This window comes from Myxocyprinus asiaticus, chromosome 28, assembly GCF_019703515.2.
Source record: "Myxocyprinus asiaticus isolate MX2 ecotype Aquarium Trade chromosome 28, UBuf_Myxa_2, whole genome shotgun sequence".
Lineage (NCBI taxonomy): Eukaryota > Metazoa > Chordata > Actinopteri > Cypriniformes > Catostomidae > Myxocyprinus > Myxocyprinus asiaticus.
In genome coordinates, this window is record NC_059371.1 from 23,175,990 (window position 1) to 23,195,581 (window position 19,592).

The following is a 19,592-nucleotide window of genomic DNA, read 5'->3' on the forward strand; positions in this document are numbered from 1 at the left end:
CAAGGGTATTGCACAACCAGTGCCTCCCTTCCCTTCATGTGTTATAAGCTTTGGTTATCCTTTTCAAGGCTATTGCACAACCAATGCCCCCTCCCTTTCATGTGTTATAAACATTGGTTACTCTTGTCAAGAGTATTGCACAACCAAATGCTCACCCAGGTCAGGGCTCTAATGCATCAAACATCACCCAGCATGGCAAAAAAATTCTAATTGCTCTGTAATCTTTTACAGATTGTTTCCTGCCAACATGAAGACCCAGTCAGTATTCCTTATTTTTTCTCTCTTTTGGGGGTCCTAGGCTCCTTGCCCCTGCCATCTTCCCTGGCAGGATTTTATGGTTCACTAAAAATTTCACCAGACCGTCAGATGGGGCTACTGCCAAAAGAATTTACTTTATTATTTTATTGTTCATCAATAATTTGTCATTTCCTTTATGCTATGCTGTTCCGAGTCTTTCTGATAGAAACATAACTATTTAAATGAAACAATCAAATATGATGTGTCACATATGGATGTCTGGGAACATCCTTGAACTGTTTTTCTCTGTAAATTGTAAGGCTACACAAACTTTTTACTTACAAAAAAAAACAAACAAAAAAAAAAAAACAACAATTTTAACAATATTTTACATTATATATTTATTTACAAAATTTTCACAAATATTTTTCATACTCTAATCTTCCAACAACACCTTTTACAGTCCTTTACAGTATAATTACAGGCATGGTCTTGTCAAACCAATATAATGCTTCACCCTATATGGTAACTTGTATGTTTTTTCCTGTAGAGTTTAACATTCTTTTCCCTTCAAAATATATTTACAGTGAGTGTACGTAGTGAGACGTACATGAGGCATATATTCCGTAAAATTACAAAAGATGTGGAAAAAATCTCATGGTCGTTCATGTTTTTTATCTGTCTGCACAAAACTCTTTCAGGCCACTGATGCAGGTACAGCTTAACAAAAGATGATGTTACTGCATAGACAAAGATAGGCATGTAGACATAATGGTCAATGAAACGCACGCAGGACACTGTTACCGGGCCCAACCTGCTTGATTTCTATGATGGTATTGCATTCTGCCAGCTTCCCCTGTCTGATTATTTTAGTGTATAAATATTTTCATTCCAGCCCTGACATTTACACCTTATCAAAAGGGTACATTAGTGGCATTGTTACCTGCATCACTCAACAGCAGCTGATAAATTCAATACTCTGGGCGCCAAACAAATCCTCTCTTTAATTTGCGTTCAGTGAGGCTGTGGTTATGGACAGCACTGAGAACAAAGTAAATCATCCTCCAAGGGTTATAAGGTTCATTGATTTCTGTCATAGTTTACAGATGGACTGCAAACCAGCAACTAATTAAATGGCGGCTTCTTCGACCAATTAGATAATGCAGTCATGCAAAGCTTTTGGCTTCCTTGAGTACATTATAACTGTCTTGCCTAGATCAGTACAGCACAGCTTAATGCCCTACAATGAAGCAGCGATTTGGAGCACCAGTGTGATTATGCCTTTTTATTTCTTTTGGCTCTAGTTACTGAAGAAACAAATGGGGGATTCAAAAGAGACATTCAATTTAAAGGTTACAAAGATTTTATTGTGACTGAAAGACAAACTTCAATTACAAATAAATCCCAGTTCAGTGTTGTTAAGTCAATAAATAGAAGTAAAAAATAAATAAAATATTAAATAAGGTACAAAACAATTGGCCCAATCAAACTTGTTTGTGTGGAAATATGTCCATGAGTGGAGTCTGTATGCTGTGCTGAGCTTTTCAAATCTCATAAATGTTTGAAAAAAAAAACAACATTTAGCAGCGTAAAACATACATCAACAGTCAAAACTAAACAGGGCATCATATTTTTAAGATTTCACTTTTAAAGTGTGGGTGCCCAGCATCAGTTATCTGATTGTATCCTTTGTAAATACAACTACTCCTTATCTTTTTTAACATTAAATCATTAACAGATCTTTCCATACAAGAGGGGCTCATATCTCCACTTCCATTTTAAACCATATTGAGGTTGATCCTGTAAATCACAGGAAATAATCAAGGAAGGTCAATATATAGCATGGCATTTCATCCCATATCTTGTATCAGTTAAGACATTCTACAAAATTTGCAGCTCCAGGCAACTATGCTTTAATTTGCTGATACGGAATGAATAACAGATCATGGTGTGTCAACCACACATCACGGTTAACATAACAGTGTGTAGATTTCTTCTGATCATTTCCTTATTTTGGAAGGATTGTAGCTCGGTGCAAATATCTCAAAGTCAGAACCGTGCATTTGTTTGCAGAATGCTGCCAAATCATATATTCCCATTTGCCTGCCAAAATCTGTCCCAGAACTTTTATTTTTTTACAAAATTCCACTTTGTCATTTTGCGTGCTCCGTGTTCCCTTCCATCCTGAATGACATCATCGCTGTAATCTTCCTTAATGATAAGAGATGAGACAGCCCACATTTAAACTGTGTCAATGCAGCTGATGAGATTTCGGATTTAAGTGCTATTTCATGGTGGTGCCTCCTCTCCTCATGTTTGTAGAGACATTTTTGAATTTAAGGAATGACTGGCTGCTCCATTACATTTAAACCAGAGACTTTAGACTTGATGGTTCGAAGCATATAGCACTGAGAGTGTAATTGCAAAGAAAGCATCATCAATCATGGCCAGCTCAAGCCTTGATAGAAACCAGAGAGCATTACACTCACCTTGATCTAAGTGGAGCATCTCTAAGTCTAAGTTCAACCCATAACCACCAGCTTTGATTCTACATTTCAAATGGTATTGAAAGGCCTGTTTGTGTATGTTTTCCACAGCACCAAACTAATGCTAAAGAGTTCAGTCAAGTACAAGGCACCTCTGAAAGGGACCATGCAATGCCAATTCCCCTACAACACCACTGGATGTAAAACTATAAGACCATTGTCTGGGAAAATTAAGCATGCACATGAAACTAAACAAAAATTAAAAAACAAAACTAAAGAAACTGCAATACTTTTTTTTCTAAAAAATAAACATATGCACATGGTAAAAATATATCAAATGTACATGGTTTGATTTATCCATCAATAGCTTCTTGATTGTTTTACACATTCTCAATTCTCCCCCTCCATTTTTGATAAGTACATCATATCTGCTACAAGTTTCCATGGCTCTGAGAGTCCATCTTGAAAGGCTAGAGGGTTATGATCAGGACAAGGGCTGTCCCTGCAGTACAATCCCAAGGCGGTTTAGAGTTCATTCAGTCCACAGCCAGAGGGTTTGGTCCCTTTGGTGTATTTCAAAGACAGTTCACACTGCAAACACACTCAGGGTGCTGGTTTGGTCCTTAAGCCCCAAGATGCTGTAGGCAATCCTCTTTAAATGCCCAGGCAAATGTACTCCAATGTTGCGGATATCCCTGAGAAGTAAAGAGTGAAAAGGCGTGTGAGAATGGGTGGGAGCTAGAAAATTACACATAATCTCATCTCTCAAAAGATAATTTAGAGGGAGGCCAAGCATGCAAGCAACACTCGGCAGATAGCATGTTATCCAGATCCTAATTGCATTTTTAATAAGTGCCTTGATGATTTAACGAGGATTCCCAACACCCACCATGAATCAGATCTGGCAGCCACAGCCAGTGGAGGACTTGTAAATAGTTTCTGGTTTGAAAGAGAGCTACCAGATGACACCAGATGGAACACTCAGCCATAAAATAAAACAAAAACGAAAAAAGTACAAACACATCAAAGGCATTTCTGGTGCTCCACACAAAGTTCACCAAAGCCTCCATCCAAGCTAAAAACACCCACAGGAGCTGAGCCAGAGGTCTCAGGGCTTGAAGCTACTCTGTTTCCACGGAGTCACCCACTCTATTCATCTATCCAAACCCCTTCATCAGTCAAACTGCCTCCTCCGTGAGGTCCGGAGAATGTGAAGAATGTCTTTACCTCCACATTCCCTGCTGGAAAATCCAGCTTAAGCTGGTTTTAGAACATGGTTGCTGGTTTCTAGCTGGTCAAAACTGGTCATTGGTTGGTTGCTTAGTGGGCAGACCATCTTGGCCCAACAATAAACCAGCTTAAAGGGATAGTTAACCCCCCCCCCCCAAAAAAAATTTCTGTCATTATTTACTCACCCTCATGTTGTTCCAGTGTATGTTATTCTCAGTCACCATTCACTTTCATAGCATCTTTTTTCCATACAATGAAAGTGAATGGTGACTGAGACCCCTATTTGTGTTCCAGGGAATAAAGTAATATGAGTTTGGAACAACATGAGGGAGAGTCAGTGATGACAGAATTTTCATTTTGGAATGAACTATCCCTTTAAAGTGGTCAGGCTGGTTTTTAAAACAAGAAAACTGGTTTCTAGTTGGTCTAAACTGGCATAGCTGGACCAAGCTGGTCAAAACTGGTCATTGGCTGGATCAAGTAGTGTGTAGACCATCTTGGAACAGCAATAAACCAGCTACCAGTTGGTCTTACCAGCTTTTTGTCATTATTTACTCAACCTCATGTTGTTTCAATGTATGTTAGTCTCAGTCACTATTAACTTTCATTGCATCTTTTTTCATAAAATGAACATGAATGATTACTAAGACCATCTTTCTGCCAAACATTTCCTTTTTGTGTTACACATAAGAAAGAAAGTCATATAGGTTTGGAACAACATGAGGGTGAATTTTCATTTTTGGGATGAACTATCCCTTTATGGTGGTCAAGTTTTTGGAACATGGTAGCTGGTCAACTAACAATTGTGCAGCTTGGACTTGCTAGAAACCAGTTAAAATTTTCCAAAACAGCTACCAGCTTAATTTAGATTTTTCAGGAGGGTCTGCTACATTAACTGTCTGTGCCCTCTCGTCTACCATTCCTTCTCTCTTTCATCTCTCAAGTCCTGTCTTTTAAGTCCAATCCAGTTGATTTAAGAGGGAGTAGCCACATAGTCTTATGAGCCCAGCAGGCAGAAACAGTGGTTACTGGCGGCAGTGGAAGCACAGGCCTCAACTAGTTCTGTTGGAAAAGGAAGGGATGAGAGAGTCTGCCATTGGAGGAAGGGAGGGATAGCAGAACAGAGGAGGGGAAGAGCTTGCCATTATCCACCACATCCAGGCCACTAAAAAATAAGCCTATTCTTTCTTTCTAGCCACAGTATTTTCCATTCAAGCTTGCCTCAGCTAACAGAATTTTAAGGTGTTAAAAGTTGTAGTATATGAAAATGTCATTAGAGTCTTAAATAGTTCACTTAAAAAAATTATTGTAAGATGGTTAAATAGTTACTACTATTTTTACGTGGTTTCCACATTGGCCAGATGCAGTAAATCATAAATGGTCTGTGGCCGTACAAGCTTATCCTTGTAACCAGAGCATAAATTTAAGCCTCATTCAATTACTGGATTCCTAAAGCAAGACATGGAAAATATTTGTATGTTCTTTAAGAATTATTAAAAGTTATAGATACAATCTTATTTAAATATGATCTTGTCCTGGCCAATAAGTCTCAGCATTGGCTGTTTCTGATTGCATGCCAGGGGGAAAAAAGTTCTCCAAATGCACAAAATTCTTTCACAAACACCCATAACTCTCAGTTACAAATTATGTTCATCTGGGAGCATTTTGTTCAAAGGACAATTTGAATCCTCAGAATCCTCACAAGTTGTGTACTATACACTATATGTGCTGAAAAAGACAGCAAAATATAATTTTGCAAATTAAACATTGATACATGAAATGCACCAAAGCGAAATGTTCCTTTTTGTTTTTAACAGGGCTGCCAAACTTAGTGTTAACTTATAATATTAAATATATGTATAGCTCTTTACTATATTAATTTGTTTACTTTCTCACAGCTTGTCTCTTGTTTATCAGTAAAGGATGAAAAAAAGCCTTCTTAATGGCTGATTTATTTATGAATTCAAGTCCATGAAATCAAATAAGATGTTTAACAAAAGTAAAGTCATCTGCAATCTATGTGTAAATGTACTTATCACTGAAGCCCAATAAATGTGAATCTTTATTTACAGGTGAAACGCACTGCTGATGGCACTATCTCTACGGCATCAATAAAAAATATTTGTCACATCTTTTGTTTTCTTTCCTTAAAAGAGCAACTGAATGCTTTGAAATGGAAAATAGCTATATATTTAGCAAATTTTTAGCATATTTAAATTTTAATAAAAAAACTGTTTATACTGGCCTAAGATAGTTTTCTGGTCTTAGCTGGTTTAAGCTGGTCTCCTAGGCTGGCTAAGCTAAGTCTAGGTGATCTCAGCTGATTTGTGCCCAAAACCCCTCTAAAACCAATCAACTGCAAACCTGACCAGGCTTGGAGACCAGCTAAGACCAACCAACCAACTGGTTTTAGCTGTTTTAGTTTCAGTAAGTTAACTAAAAAATAAAAAAATAAATAAAATAAGTTTTAATATATTAACAACCATAGTTTCAAATGGATTCCAGTAAAGTCCAATAAAGTCAAACATAACATTCCATATCTGGAACACCATGACATGTCATGCCAATGAAAAAAGAAAGCAAATGTGTAAAATGCACTTTGGACTGTCTTTGATCTAATCTGATTGTTCACGGGAACTCTTCCCATTTATTAGATGCCAAAGTCCCGGAATGATGTGAATTCTGTTACTCACTCGCTCTTCATCTGCAGCACCTGCTCCATGCTGACGATGCCAGCTATGCTGAAGTTCTCATTGTACTGGCTCATCTTGATGGAGTCCAGCCACTCCACCACAGACCTGAAGGGAGAACCATCTGAACCACTGGTGCTGGGAAGCCGAATGGAAACTCTGACAAGGACAGAACACAAATACATTCAGCAAACCACACACTGAGACTTTTTATAGGCTTTCCCTTGTTGTAATTGTTGGGTGGGAGAAGTACACTTCAAGAGAAAACCTGTCTGTTCAGTTTCAGAATCTGATAAAGATATGAAACTGTCCGATTGGGAAAAATCCGGCACTTGCACGCATACAGTGTGATAAACATCAGAAGATACCAAATCATTCTGAGGTCCCATTGGTACATGGTGCATGTCTTAACTTTACCAAGGAATGACACTGTTTGAAGTACCATTTGACTTTCTTTAACTAATCCAAAATTGTGTAATAGATGGTGCATGCCTCGACTTCTCTCTGTTCATGTGTCGTAAAGCTTCATACAAGCCATTTTAAGAATTCAGAGTGGCTCCAAAATGTATCTGGACACCTAAGGCATGCTTAAAAATGTAGGAATGTCATTGCATTCGAAAAACAAAACATCAAAGCAACTGACATGTACAGTTCTGTGTAAAAGTTTTAGGCAGTCGCGAAAAATGTTGCATTGTGAGGCTGTTTTAAAAAATAAAGCCATAAAAAATTTTATTCATCAATTAACTTTATACAAAGTGCAGTAAAAAAAAAATAAATAAATAAATAAATAAATAAAAAAACGAAATCAATATTTGTTTTGGTGTGGACCACCCTATGCCTTTAAAACAGCACTAATTCTCCAAAATACACTTGCGCAGAGTTTTTCAAAGTTCTTGGCAGATAGGCTGTTCCAAACATCATGAGAACTTGCCACAGTTCTATGTATTTAGGGTGTCTCAATCACTTCCATCACTTTATGTAGTCCCACACTGACTCAATGACCACGATTACATGAACTTTATTCTAGGGTTTTAGCAGAAAGCGACGTTCTGAAACGTCATGTAAACAGGAACACTGATTTCCTTACGCCATTTAAGGGATTAAGAGAAAGAGTTTTAACACACCTAGGTTTCTCTCGGAGAACAAGGCTTAATGTGGTCATGTAAACATATAAGCGCCGTTCTGATAGGTGTTTGAAGAGTGCGCATGCGTGGAACAGACTGGATAACAAACGTCAAAGGATGGAGCCCAACAACAACTCAAAACAGCGGAAAGAATTGAACATAATATGGAAAATATTTTAAACAATTTTATATGGTGGAACAGGCATCCAAGGCTTCGTTTAACCCTGTTGTATCTTCCATATGACAGAGGAGGTCTTCGACTACCAAACCTGTTATGGTGTTATTGGTCGACCCAATTGACAGCTGCCTCCTTCTGGTTCTCCTTACAGCCACGTGAGTTAAAATAGAATCTGAAGCTACAAGTGGGCTAAGCTTGGACATTTATATGTATTCTGACTCCTGTAGGAATCTGAGTAAGATTACTAAGAATCCTTTTGTTAAAAATACACTTTTAATATGGAATGAAGCACAACATGCGTTAGGAGAAGTTCCAGCCCTCTCTTGCTATGCAAATTTTAAATCATGAAAAATTACATGGGGTTTAAACAATGGTCTCAAAAAGGCATTTGCATGATCTCAGATCTATATGATGACTACACGCTTCTATCTTTTAGTGATCTCAAAAGGAAAAATGACATTCCTGTCTCAGTTTTTCAAATATTTACAGGGTCGTAGCTTTATTAGCGCTAAACAGAATTGTTCATTAAATCGACCTCCGTTAACAGAATTGGAATTTATCACGTCTCAGTCGCCATGCAACATAAGCATGATATCTGTTATATACAGTAAATTCCTAACTTGCTCCAAAGAGTCATCTGAATCAAAGAGAGAAGCATGGAGTGTAGGTCTGCAGCATGAACTTTCAGATCTGGAATTGAATCAAATATGCAGCAGGGCCCAGTGTATATCAATCAACACTAGATTTAAAATGATTCAGTATAATTGGATAATGAGAATGTATATCACTCCAGTAAAGATTAATACATTTAACTCTAATATTCCAGATCTTTGTAATAAATGTCAAATCCATAGGGGAACTCTCTTCCACTGTATCTGGGAATATGAAGAGATCAAAATATTCTGGAAAGAAGTACCAGGATTTATCTCCGAAATCACCTCCAAACTTATTCCACTTACTCCCGAGCTCTGTGTCTTGGGCTTACTGCCTGAATGCATATCTTTGTCCAGTTATGAAACTAAAACTACTGATATTTGCTTAGTCCATGCAAGACGGTTAATCGCAATCTACTGGAAGAATAGTACATGCCCTTCCAATAGCCAATGAATGAAAGATCTTTCACACTGCCTTGCATTAGAAAAAAGAACATATAGTATCAAGCATAAGCTCAAAGACTTTTATAAAATTTGTGGTCTTTTCCAAAATATTCTGGAAAATACTAATCTACAAATACAGAAGACATAGGACCCCTCTCACACCACTTGCTAATTACTTTATGCAACAATTTTGTATTCGAGTTACACTGGTGGCCAAAAGTTTGGAATAATATACAGATTTTGCTCTTATGGAAAGAAATTGGCACTTTTATTCACCAAAGTGGCATTCAACTGATCACAATGTATAGTCAGGACATTAATGAAATGAAAAATTACTATTTGGAAAAATTTCTACTACTTAAACTACTTCAAAGAATTCTCATCAAAAAAATCCTCCACGTGCAGCAATGACAGCTTTGCAGATCCTTGGCATTCTAGCTGTCAGTTTGTCCAGATACTCAGGTGACATTTCACCCCACGCTTCCTGTAGCACTTGCCATAGATGTGGCTGTCTTGTCGGACACTTCTCACGCACCTTACAGTCTAACTGATCCCACAAAAGCTCAATGGGGTTAAGATCCATAACACTCTTTTCCAATTATCTGTTGTCCAATATCTGTGTTTCTTTGCCCACTCTAACCTTTTCTTTTTGTTTTTCTGTTTCAAAAGTGGCTTTTTCTTTGCAATTCTTCCCATAAGGCCTGCACCCCTGAGTCTTCTCTTTACTGTTGTACATGAAACTGGAGTTGAGCGGGTAGAATTCAATGAAGCTGTCAGCTGAGGACATGTGAGGCGTCTATTTCTCAAACTAGAGACTCTGATGTACTTATCCTCTTGTTTAGTTGTACATCTGGCCTTCCACATCTCTTTCTGTCCTTGTTAGAGCCAGTTGTCCTTTGTCTTTGAAGAGTGTAGTGTACACATTTGTATGAAATCTTCAGTTTTTTGGCAATTTCAAGCATTGTATAGCCTTCATTCCTCAAAACAATGACTGACTGATGAGTTTCTAGAGAAAGCTGTTTCTTTTTTGCCATTTTTGACCTAATATTGACCTTAAGACATGCCAGTCTATTGCATACTGTGGCAACTCAACAACAAACACAAAGACAATGTTAAGCTTCATTTAATGAACAAATAGCTTTCAACTGTGTTTGATATAATGGCAAGTGATTTTTTAGTACCAAATTAGCAATATAGCATGATTACTCAAGGATAAGGTGTTGGAGTGATGGCTGCTGGAAATGGGGCCTGTCTAGATTTGATCAAAAATGAATTTTTTCAAATAGTGATGGTGTTGTTTTTTACATCAGTAATGTCCTGACTATACTTTATGATCAGCTGAATGCCACTTTGGTGAACTAAAGTAACAATTTCCTTCCGAAACAGCAAAATGTGTACATTATTCCAATCTTCTTGCCGCCAGTGTAGATCATTCCTATGTGTGTATTGACGAACTTTAGAGTTGTCATTCACCTCTACATACCTTCAATTGTATGCCCAATGCTCTGAATGTAATATATTTCTATTATTATACTTGTGGATTGTAAAATGAGATGCTAGGGGAGGGAGGAGGGATATACACTAATACGTCTTGATGTTAATGTTGTTTGCATGGATGTCTTGTCTATAAAATTACAATAAAGACATAAAAAAAAAGAATTCAACATTTCACAGTGGGAAAATCACATATACTATAAACTATACCCATTTATACACACACCAATGTAAAATATCTACTGTCCCTCACATTCGCATATATGCGCTCGTTCATTGGGGAAATCCAAGCTCATGTAAACGCATACACCGATTTTGAGCCTTAAACAGCTTTCTCGCAATAAACGGCTTTCTGGTGTCCATGTAAACGTAGTCACTGAGTTGGGTAAAAGTGAGTTTTGGGTATGTGCTGGGCTCTTACCGAGGGTCAAAGTCTGCAATGGCCTTGAGGGAATCTGGGCTCTTGAGGAGTTTGTCCAGTAGACTGACAATGTCAACGAAGCGAGGCCGCTTGGAGCGATCTTGGTGCCAGCACTGTAACATCAGCTGATACACAGCAGAGGGGCAGTCCATCGGAGCAGGGAGACGGAAAGCCTCATTAATGGCCTTCATCACCTAGCACAGGACAGAACAAATGCTCAGATTTAAGAAATTTTTCTCAAATGATGAAGATCTGTCAGCAGATACACTAAGTTATTGTTCAAAGTTGGTGTGGTGTGGCCTGGATGTACCTCATGGTTATTCATGTCCCAGTAGGGCCTCTCTCCAAAGGCCATGACTTCCCACATGACAATGCCAAAACTCCACACATCACTGGCTGATGTGAATTTCCTGTAAGCAATGGCCTCAGGAGCAGTCCAGCGAATAGGAATTTTACCTCCCTATTGGAAATCCATACAAAAAATTCAGGACAACTCTTGTAATTTCTGAAAATCCAGAAATAATAAACAGGTTTTAACCAAATAAAGACATCTGGAGGTAAGCACAGCTTCAGAGAACATTCTAACCACAAATTTATTGAACTTGTACATGAACATACACTGGTGGTGTAGGTTCCTTCAGGGTCATCCTCCAAAACACGTGACAAACCGAAGTCAGACACCTTGCACTCCAGGTTGCAGTTGACCAAGATGTTGCGGGCAGCCAGATCCCTGTGTACATAGCTCATGTCTGAGAGATATTTCATTCCGGCTGCAATACCATGAAGCATGCCGACCAACTGAAAGGACGACATCTCGCCATCATGGTCCTTAAAAAAAAGTTTCATTTATTCTATTTTTCATGTGGAACTGACACAAGGAAATTCTGACTAACATATCTGATTTATTAAATCACTTGAGATGACATGCTATTATCATCTGTCATAATTTTGCTGTCTCCAGCAATGAATATGACAAACGTACCCTCAGGTATTTGTCAAGAGCACCATTTTCCATGTACTCAGTCACAATCATGGCATGCTTGACTGCAAAAAAGAAACAGAAAAAGATACATATTTGTTTTACAACATAAAAAGGAAAACTAGTTCCCCTGAAAAACATTTAGAAGTAACAACCAAAAACTAATATTTTTTGTAATATACCTATTATCATTAAACATATTTTTAAATAATTAAATTATCTTAGTAAATTATTTATTTTTTTGTAATAATTAAAATGTATTTATTAAAATATTTAAATAGTTACTATACAAATATTATAATACTGTAATTGTTTAATTATTTAAAATTCTAAAAATACGAATTCTTTAAAATAACATATAAAATGATAAAAAAAATCTGATAATTATTATTAATTAAAATAATACATTTATAAAATGTATGTATACATTTATTAATACAAAATATACATATAATTTATTTATAAAGTTTATAATTATACATTATATAATGTTAATAATATATAATTAATACAATTATATTTATTTACATTAATTAAGAGTATTTATTTTGGTTAAAATATTATTATATAATTATAATAAAATATTGTAATTGTTTTAATTATTTTTAATTATAAAATTACAAATTATTTTTAAATAATTTAGATTTTTTTTTAATAATTAAAATTATATAGTTATACGATTAATTATTGTAGTAATTAAAAATGTATATTCAATATTTATAATAAATATTTATATATTTTATTTACATAATTTATAATTATCTATATTACAGTGTTTAATTATAATAATTCAAATAAAATATTAAAGAACATTTTTTTAAATAATTGTAATACAATTTTAATAAAATATAATTGTTTTAATTATTTTCAAATACAATTAATTAATTAATTAAAATACAATTTATTTATCAAAAACTTTTATTATAAAATTAGGTGTAGACTACACTTTTAAAGGGCACTTACATTTGGTGACCACCCCCTCCAGTCGGATGATGTTTTGATGTGAGAACTGTCCCATGATGCTGGCCTCACTAAGGAAGTCTTGCCTTTGTTTCTCTGTGTAGCCTGGCTTTAGCGTCTTTATTGCTACTGGCACTTCCTTGCGACCTGGAGCTTTCATAATTCCCCGATAGACCTCTCCAAACTCACCTACAGTACAGCAACACAAACCACCAAAGGGAAAGGCATACAGGCATCAGATAAGCAACATACCAAACTACAACTCCTTAATCTTGTCTGATGAAATACAGGGGTGATTTCAAAACACAGAGGAGACTCTTTGAAATGATATTCAGCAACAGAAAGGGTGAGAAAAAAACAAAGGCATGTGGATGACCCATGTGCACCTGGGGTTAAGGCCATGGAAAGGCCTATGAATGGACAGTGATTGGATACATGGGGATTCATGGGAGGGAGGGTCATTAAGGGCATGAGAATCTGTGTACAACAAGCAGACACAAAGTGGACAAGGTCCATGTCCTGTAGGTGGCTTAACAGGGGAAACATGACCACGCTGCACTGATCTTCTCATTTCAAGGCTAGGGAGGGATGATGTTTGAGGACCTGATTTATCAGTTGTTTGTTTTATTTTTTAAGTCATGATTAATTAACTTAGTGTTTTTTTAATAGCACTAATCTACTCCATGTGGGATATGAAAAAGCTCCAGAGCGGGTTAAGAAAACTACACTGATTCAATTTGAGTGACATTGGGAGGGGAAAAACGGTCTCCGGAGGGGAAGAATTGCTACAGTAAAAATATTCCAGCTCTAACATGTAGAACTCGAATCAGATAATTTCTGGTTTGATCCTTGTTAAAGCTGTCACTCCAATGAACTGTAAAAAATCTGTCACTTTCAATGAACTGTAACATAACTTCAAATAAATATGAGTGAAGTGCAACAAGGGGGGAAAAAACCCTCTCTTCCCCAAAAATGCATTCAAGTTGGTTGTCAAACTGCCACAAATGTTCTAACCTGCTCCGATGACTTTCTGCTTGGTGATGTGACTGGGATGGATCTCGCTGGCAAATTTGAGCACTGCTGTGTTGGGGTCTTCATATGTGTGAGGATCCACATAAGTCTTCAACGGCTTCAGTTGGTCTGGATTTGACAGTGAGATCAGAGAACATTTAACAAGACCAAGGAAAAGCAAGCATGCTGGTTATTTTCAACAGGGAGAAAGGGGATTCTAAAAGAGGAAAGCCACCAAATGAAATTCAATGCCACTAACCTGGGCTGGAGAAGTAGGTGTCCTCTGGCCCTTGCCTGGTGTGAGAGTTTCTTCGGCTGTTGAAGAAAAACAACTCAATGAGAGCTCTATTTTTCAGCAAAACGATTTCTTTTCAGACTTGAGTTTGAAGAGTGGCTAGTGCTGGACCGGCTTCATTCAGCTGAGGAGTGCTTACATAAAAGGCCGGCTGTGTTTGTCAAGTGGTGACAGAGGTCCGGGTTATCATAGGCACCTTCACAGAACTGCTACACCCTCAAACCCATAAAGAACCAACCGCCTCTTATCTCACACAATATCTCTCTCTGATTCATCTCCTTTGAAACAAGCCTCTTATTAAGGTACACTTATTGAGCAGTCAACGGACAAGTTGTATTCAACGCTGATTCTTCCCTCAAAGTGGCGAGGAGCAATTCCCGTAAAAAGGAACATTGAGTGGACATTTAAGAAGGAAAAAAAGAAACGCCTGGAAAGAGTGAGAGGAAGACAAAGCTCTGGTGTGTGCGCTGAGTTCTTGTTTCTTACCGTTTTCGCAAAAGCAGTACCACTACCACGATGAAAAGCATGACGCTTCCCCCAACTGCTGCCCCGAGGATCACTGCTGTGTTTCCCGCTTTTTGAAGAGCTGAGAAAACAACAACAAAGTGGTCTGGGAAATAAGTCACTAAAGAATGGAAACACACACTGTGACATATCAAAGGGCTCATCCATTTTTTATTTTAAATATCCAACAGGCTTTAGTTATATCACAGCCATGAACCAAGATTTGCTACTTGTTAGTCATTTACAGGTGGTATTAGGGAGAGGGACATTCTCATTCTAAAGAGAATCTGACTGGATGAAAATCTGTGGTGCAAGATGAATCATCAATGTTTTTGGTTTGTTTTCACGGAAGAGAAAGACTGTGAATTTGAAATGCATATATCCACTCAATATTGTCAATATTTAGAAGTAAGTACCATATACTGTATGTTCCAAAATTAAAACACATTGACTAACTAGCCATAAAACTTTCATTTTGATTTCATGGGGTATTTAAATACCCACACACAATTCATACAAAATCGAAGAAAGAACGAAGGTGTTTTTGAGTTTGTTTTGGTGGTTCGTAACAGCTTGCCAGAACAAACTTTGAAGAAAACTTCATATCGGCTGCTAAACATCTTCTTACTGCCATTGGTCCATGTCACTGGTAAGTGTGACTTGAAGCTCCACCTACTTTGTGACTGACAGCTAATTCCCGTTCAGTCAGTTAAGATCAGTCAACATGAACACACCGGCGTGCAAAGTTATTAGCGAGCTGGTGCAAATTTACCTACATCTGTACGATCGTTCACGTAGAGTCATTTTCCAAGAACATGTCATGATTTGTTTTTTTTCATTAGTCTACAAAAGGAATAAAATCTTCTCAAATGATCTTCAGTGCCAGTTCACTGGTTTTTTATTTTTATGCTGCTTCACTCATGTGCCATTCTGCAGTGAAAGCCATACACACATCTGACCAAAGTAAGATATGCCTCTATCATCATACTTTTGTCTGTATTCTACCCATTAACACTCTTTTATACACCCATCAGTTGTATCAGTGTCATCATAAATTACAATAACAGAGTGTAATCGTGCATATTATGGCCGTGTACAGCTTTAGCATATAAGCTCCGTGAATGCAAAAGGTAAACATCACAAATGACACATTATCTACAGTATATATTACTTTAAATCATTATCGAGTAGTTAAAACAGCTTCTTTTACTGATCTTGTGTGAATTCTACTCATAGAATGAGGCATGAAGTCATTGATGACATATTTCAATGTCATATTAATTGATGTTTTGCATGTAGTCTTGAGCGTCATCATAATTAAATGTACCTCTAAACCCCTCCCACAGCGGCTTGGCCAGTGTCTGAATGTCTGCAAACAGTATGCCGTTGCTCAGCTATTTTGAACTTCTTTTTGGCTCTGAGCAAATAACAAAGATGCGATTAACTGTGAGTGTGCAGGGGCCTTAATTATACCGTATGCATTTTTACTTGGTTTACCTTGTGGAAGTGTTGAAAACTCCTGTTCCATGCTGTAGATGCCCGGATTGCCCTCTGGGCTAAGAGCTTGTACTTTAAACAAGTAGACAGTTGAAGGAGCCAAATCATTGATCTGGACTGAGTTCTTTTCCAGTACCAGCACAGTGTAGGTAGTCACCTTTCCACTGGCCTTCTCCTCATCATTCTCCTTTGGAAATGACAATGAAAGGAGCATAAGCAAATTAAGATTAACAATGCCAATATCAAACATCAGAAGATGAGAATTTGCAATGAAGTACTTGAGCTTAAGACGAACATTGTGCCTGACCTTCTTGCGATACATCAGTTCGTAACGGGTTGCGACTGGCTTGGCGCGGTGAGAAACAGACCACTGCAGTGACAGGCTGGTGGGTCCACTTTCCACTAGGTGCACTGCGGTCACTTTTGGGGGATCTGGGGTAAAACAACCAAGTCAAAGATTCAATGAAGTTCAAGTGAAAGTCCTTTAGGATAGTTTAGCCCTCACCCTCATGTAGTTCCAAACATGTATGACTTTCTTTCTTCTGTACTACTTAAAGGATTGTTCCAGGTTCAATACAAGTTAAGCTCAATCGACAGCATTTGGGGCATAATGTTGAGTACCACAAACAATTAATTTTGACTCGTCCCTTCTTTTCTTTAAAAAAGCTAAATTCTTGGTTCAGTGAGGCACTTACATTGGAAGTGAATGGGGGCCAATTTTTGAACATTAAAATACACACTTTTTCAAAAGTATAGCCACAAGAGATAAACAATATGTGTGTAAACATGATTTTAGTGTGATAAAATCCCTTACTAACCTTTTCTGTGCAAAGTTATTTTACTAATTTTAGAATTTTACAACTTTGTTACCATGACGATGTAATTTTAACAAACCCTAAAACCTTAAAATGATTGTAAAAATGACAATTTAAACAACTTTACAGCTCAAATAATACACAAGTTTTAACAGAAGAATTAATGAAAGTGCTTTTATAAAATTATAAGCTTCACATTTCTGCCTTTTAACCCTCCAAAAATTGTCCCCATTCACTTCCATTGTAAGTGCATCACTGTAACCTCAATTTTTGCTTTTTTTTTTTTAAAGAAAAGGAGTCGAAATTCATTTTTGTGGTAATCAACATTCTGCCACAAATGCTGTCGAGTGAGCTTAACTTGTATTGAACCCGGAATATTCCTTTAATGAGAGATGTTAGGCAGAATGTAAGCCTCTGTCACCATTCATTTTCATTGCATCGTTTTGCCATAAAATGAAAGTGAATGGTGACTGAGGCTAACATTTGGCCTAACATCTCTCTTTGTGTAACACAGAAGAAAGAAAGTCATACATGTTTGGAAGAGAGTGAGTAAATTATGACAGAATTTCCATTAATTTAGAGTTTCCATACCTTTTGACCAATGAATTTCAAAGATTGTACTCATAAAGAGCAATTACTAGCTGATGAAATGTTACATGATGCATAACACAAATTTACATAGCAGACACACTTATAACTATTAACAGATATAACACTATTATGAAATATAACTAGAAAATCTTACAGTCACAATAGAAATGTTCATGACTTTTGAAAGCTTTTACAAATTTCTATGACTGTCCCAGGCCTAGAAATCACAATTTTTAAATTATCTGATATTTCCAGGCTTTCCATGACCGTGCTGGAAATCCTGTTAATTAATAAAAGCACTGACCTGTATAATGTAATGCCGTGTTAATACTGTTGATGGCTCTCTTCTTGCTGAACTGTGACACTCTGCTCCTAGCCTCCACGGAGAAAGTATAGTTCAGATGGGGCTCCAGTTCACTCACAGTGACTCTGGTCTCCTTCAGGTCCGTACTGCTTGGGTCAAAACGCACTTTCTCACCACAAGACTGACACGCTCTCCCGGTGCACTGTTCACACACCACAGTGTATGTGATATCACTGCGCCCACCAGTATTTACAGGGGGCCTCCATGACAATTGAAGTTTGCCTATTGACATCTGAGCTGTGGTGGCCACCAGACTTTGAGGAGCGGAGGGTAAACCTGAGTAGACAAAGAGCAGAAGCCTTTTATTTACCTGTTCCCCTGTTCAAAGGGGCTCTTGAGGGTTTAGTTAACCCCTAAAGAAAAGAGTGACATGGGTAAAGATCTGTAAAGGTAGACAAGGAAGGATACTGATGTATGATATTGTAAGTGATGGGGGCTAACAAGGTTACGTCACCAATGGATGGATGTGCAAATCAGAATGACGGTTTGACCGTGGAAATTTCTTACCAGAGCAAGCGTCTGTCTCAGCATCCTCAGGTGCCCGATAAAAGCCCTCCGTACAGGAGCAGCTGGTGGCCCCAGGACCCGAGGGCTGGGTGTTTTCTGGACAAGGTTTACAGGCTTCACTGGACACCGAAGATTTGAAGAAACCTGGCTGACATTCTATAAAAAACCACATGTATGACAACTTGGATGAGGATGAGAGGACATTGCAATGAAACAGCTCTCGGCATATAATAAGTGATTATCTATGAACACAATAAATGAACCTCCTTTGAAGTGATGTTTTTTTTTTCTCTACTTTTTTTTTAAAGCTCTGTGCAAGAGTGTGCAAAATTGACAGAGCAAGACTAAGCACACTCCTACTCATCCTGTGTGAACCATCCCCCCATTCTCTGCAAACAGGACCAGTCATCCCACATTCCAGCCCGGTACCTTCGCTCTCAAAAATCCACCATGAGAAAAAATAGAACAAAACACATAAAACCAACAGACAGTTAGAATGCTGCACCTAAGGAGACTAAACACTTTTTAAAAAGGCAAACATTGTTTTTCAACTAAGTTCATTGCCTGGATATGTTTTGTATAACATATTGTATAACATAGCCTACTGTATATGGGCATACACAGAGGTTTTCAAGTTTTCAATGAAAAGCATGTTGGTTTCAGGTTATAAACCACAGTCTATAATACATCTACTATAAAAACCAAATAATATATGGCAGACTAAGGCCAGATATGGGGAAGTTGTCTCAAGGGCTATATGTTAATAACTTAAGGATTTAATCAAATGTCAAATGATTTCACTACCAGTGGTTTTGTATATTGGTTTCAAACACCTTGTTTAAAACCCTCTTAAATCAGAATTATTTATTTGAATTCTATCCTCCGAATTAAATTTCCACCATATATCATTAAATATCATATTTTTACTACAGTTCTTAGGTACTAAGTACATTGGTACTATTTTGTAAGGACAAAAGTATTTTTCATTATCATAATCTTGCCCCGACACGTCAGGTCAGCCCAAGTTATCACATTTTTATTGGGGCAAGTTGTCAGATGTGTTTAAATGTTACATATTTATAGCATGTATTAATTAAATTTTATTAATAAAG

The 19,592-nt window shown here is 37.3% G+C and overlaps 1 protein-coding gene across 1 annotated transcript in view; it reads right to left on the reverse strand.

The window, feature by feature from the left end:
* Positions 1-1,582: 1,582 nt before the first annotated feature.
* Positions 1,583-19,592, reverse strand: part of LOC127418989 (ephrin type-A receptor 2-like) — a 37,204-nt gene continuing 19,194 nt past the window's right edge. Inside the window, exons 4-17 of the mRNA XM_051659984.1 lie at positions 18,481-18,636; positions 17,914-18,249; positions 16,511-16,635; positions 16,204-16,390; positions 14,689-14,788; positions 14,167-14,222; positions 13,911-14,036; positions 12,900-13,085; positions 11,940-12,001; positions 11,576-11,785; positions 11,268-11,417; positions 10,958-11,151; positions 6,647-6,802; positions 1,583-3,418 (exon numbers count right to left, since the gene is read on the reverse strand). Of these exons, the coding sequence (XP_051515944.1) occupies positions 3,310-3,418; positions 6,647-6,802; positions 10,958-11,151; positions 11,268-11,417; positions 11,576-11,785; positions 11,940-12,001; positions 12,900-13,085; positions 13,911-14,036; positions 14,167-14,222; positions 14,689-14,788; positions 16,204-16,390; positions 16,511-16,635; positions 17,914-18,249; positions 18,481-18,636 (2,153 nt within the window). The 3' untranslated portion in view covers positions 1,583-3,309. The remainder of the gene's footprint in view (positions 3,419-6,646; positions 6,803-10,957; positions 11,152-11,267; positions 11,418-11,575; positions 11,786-11,939; positions 12,002-12,899; positions 13,086-13,910; positions 14,037-14,166; positions 14,223-14,688; positions 14,789-16,203; positions 16,391-16,510; positions 16,636-17,913; positions 18,250-18,480; positions 18,637-19,592) is intronic.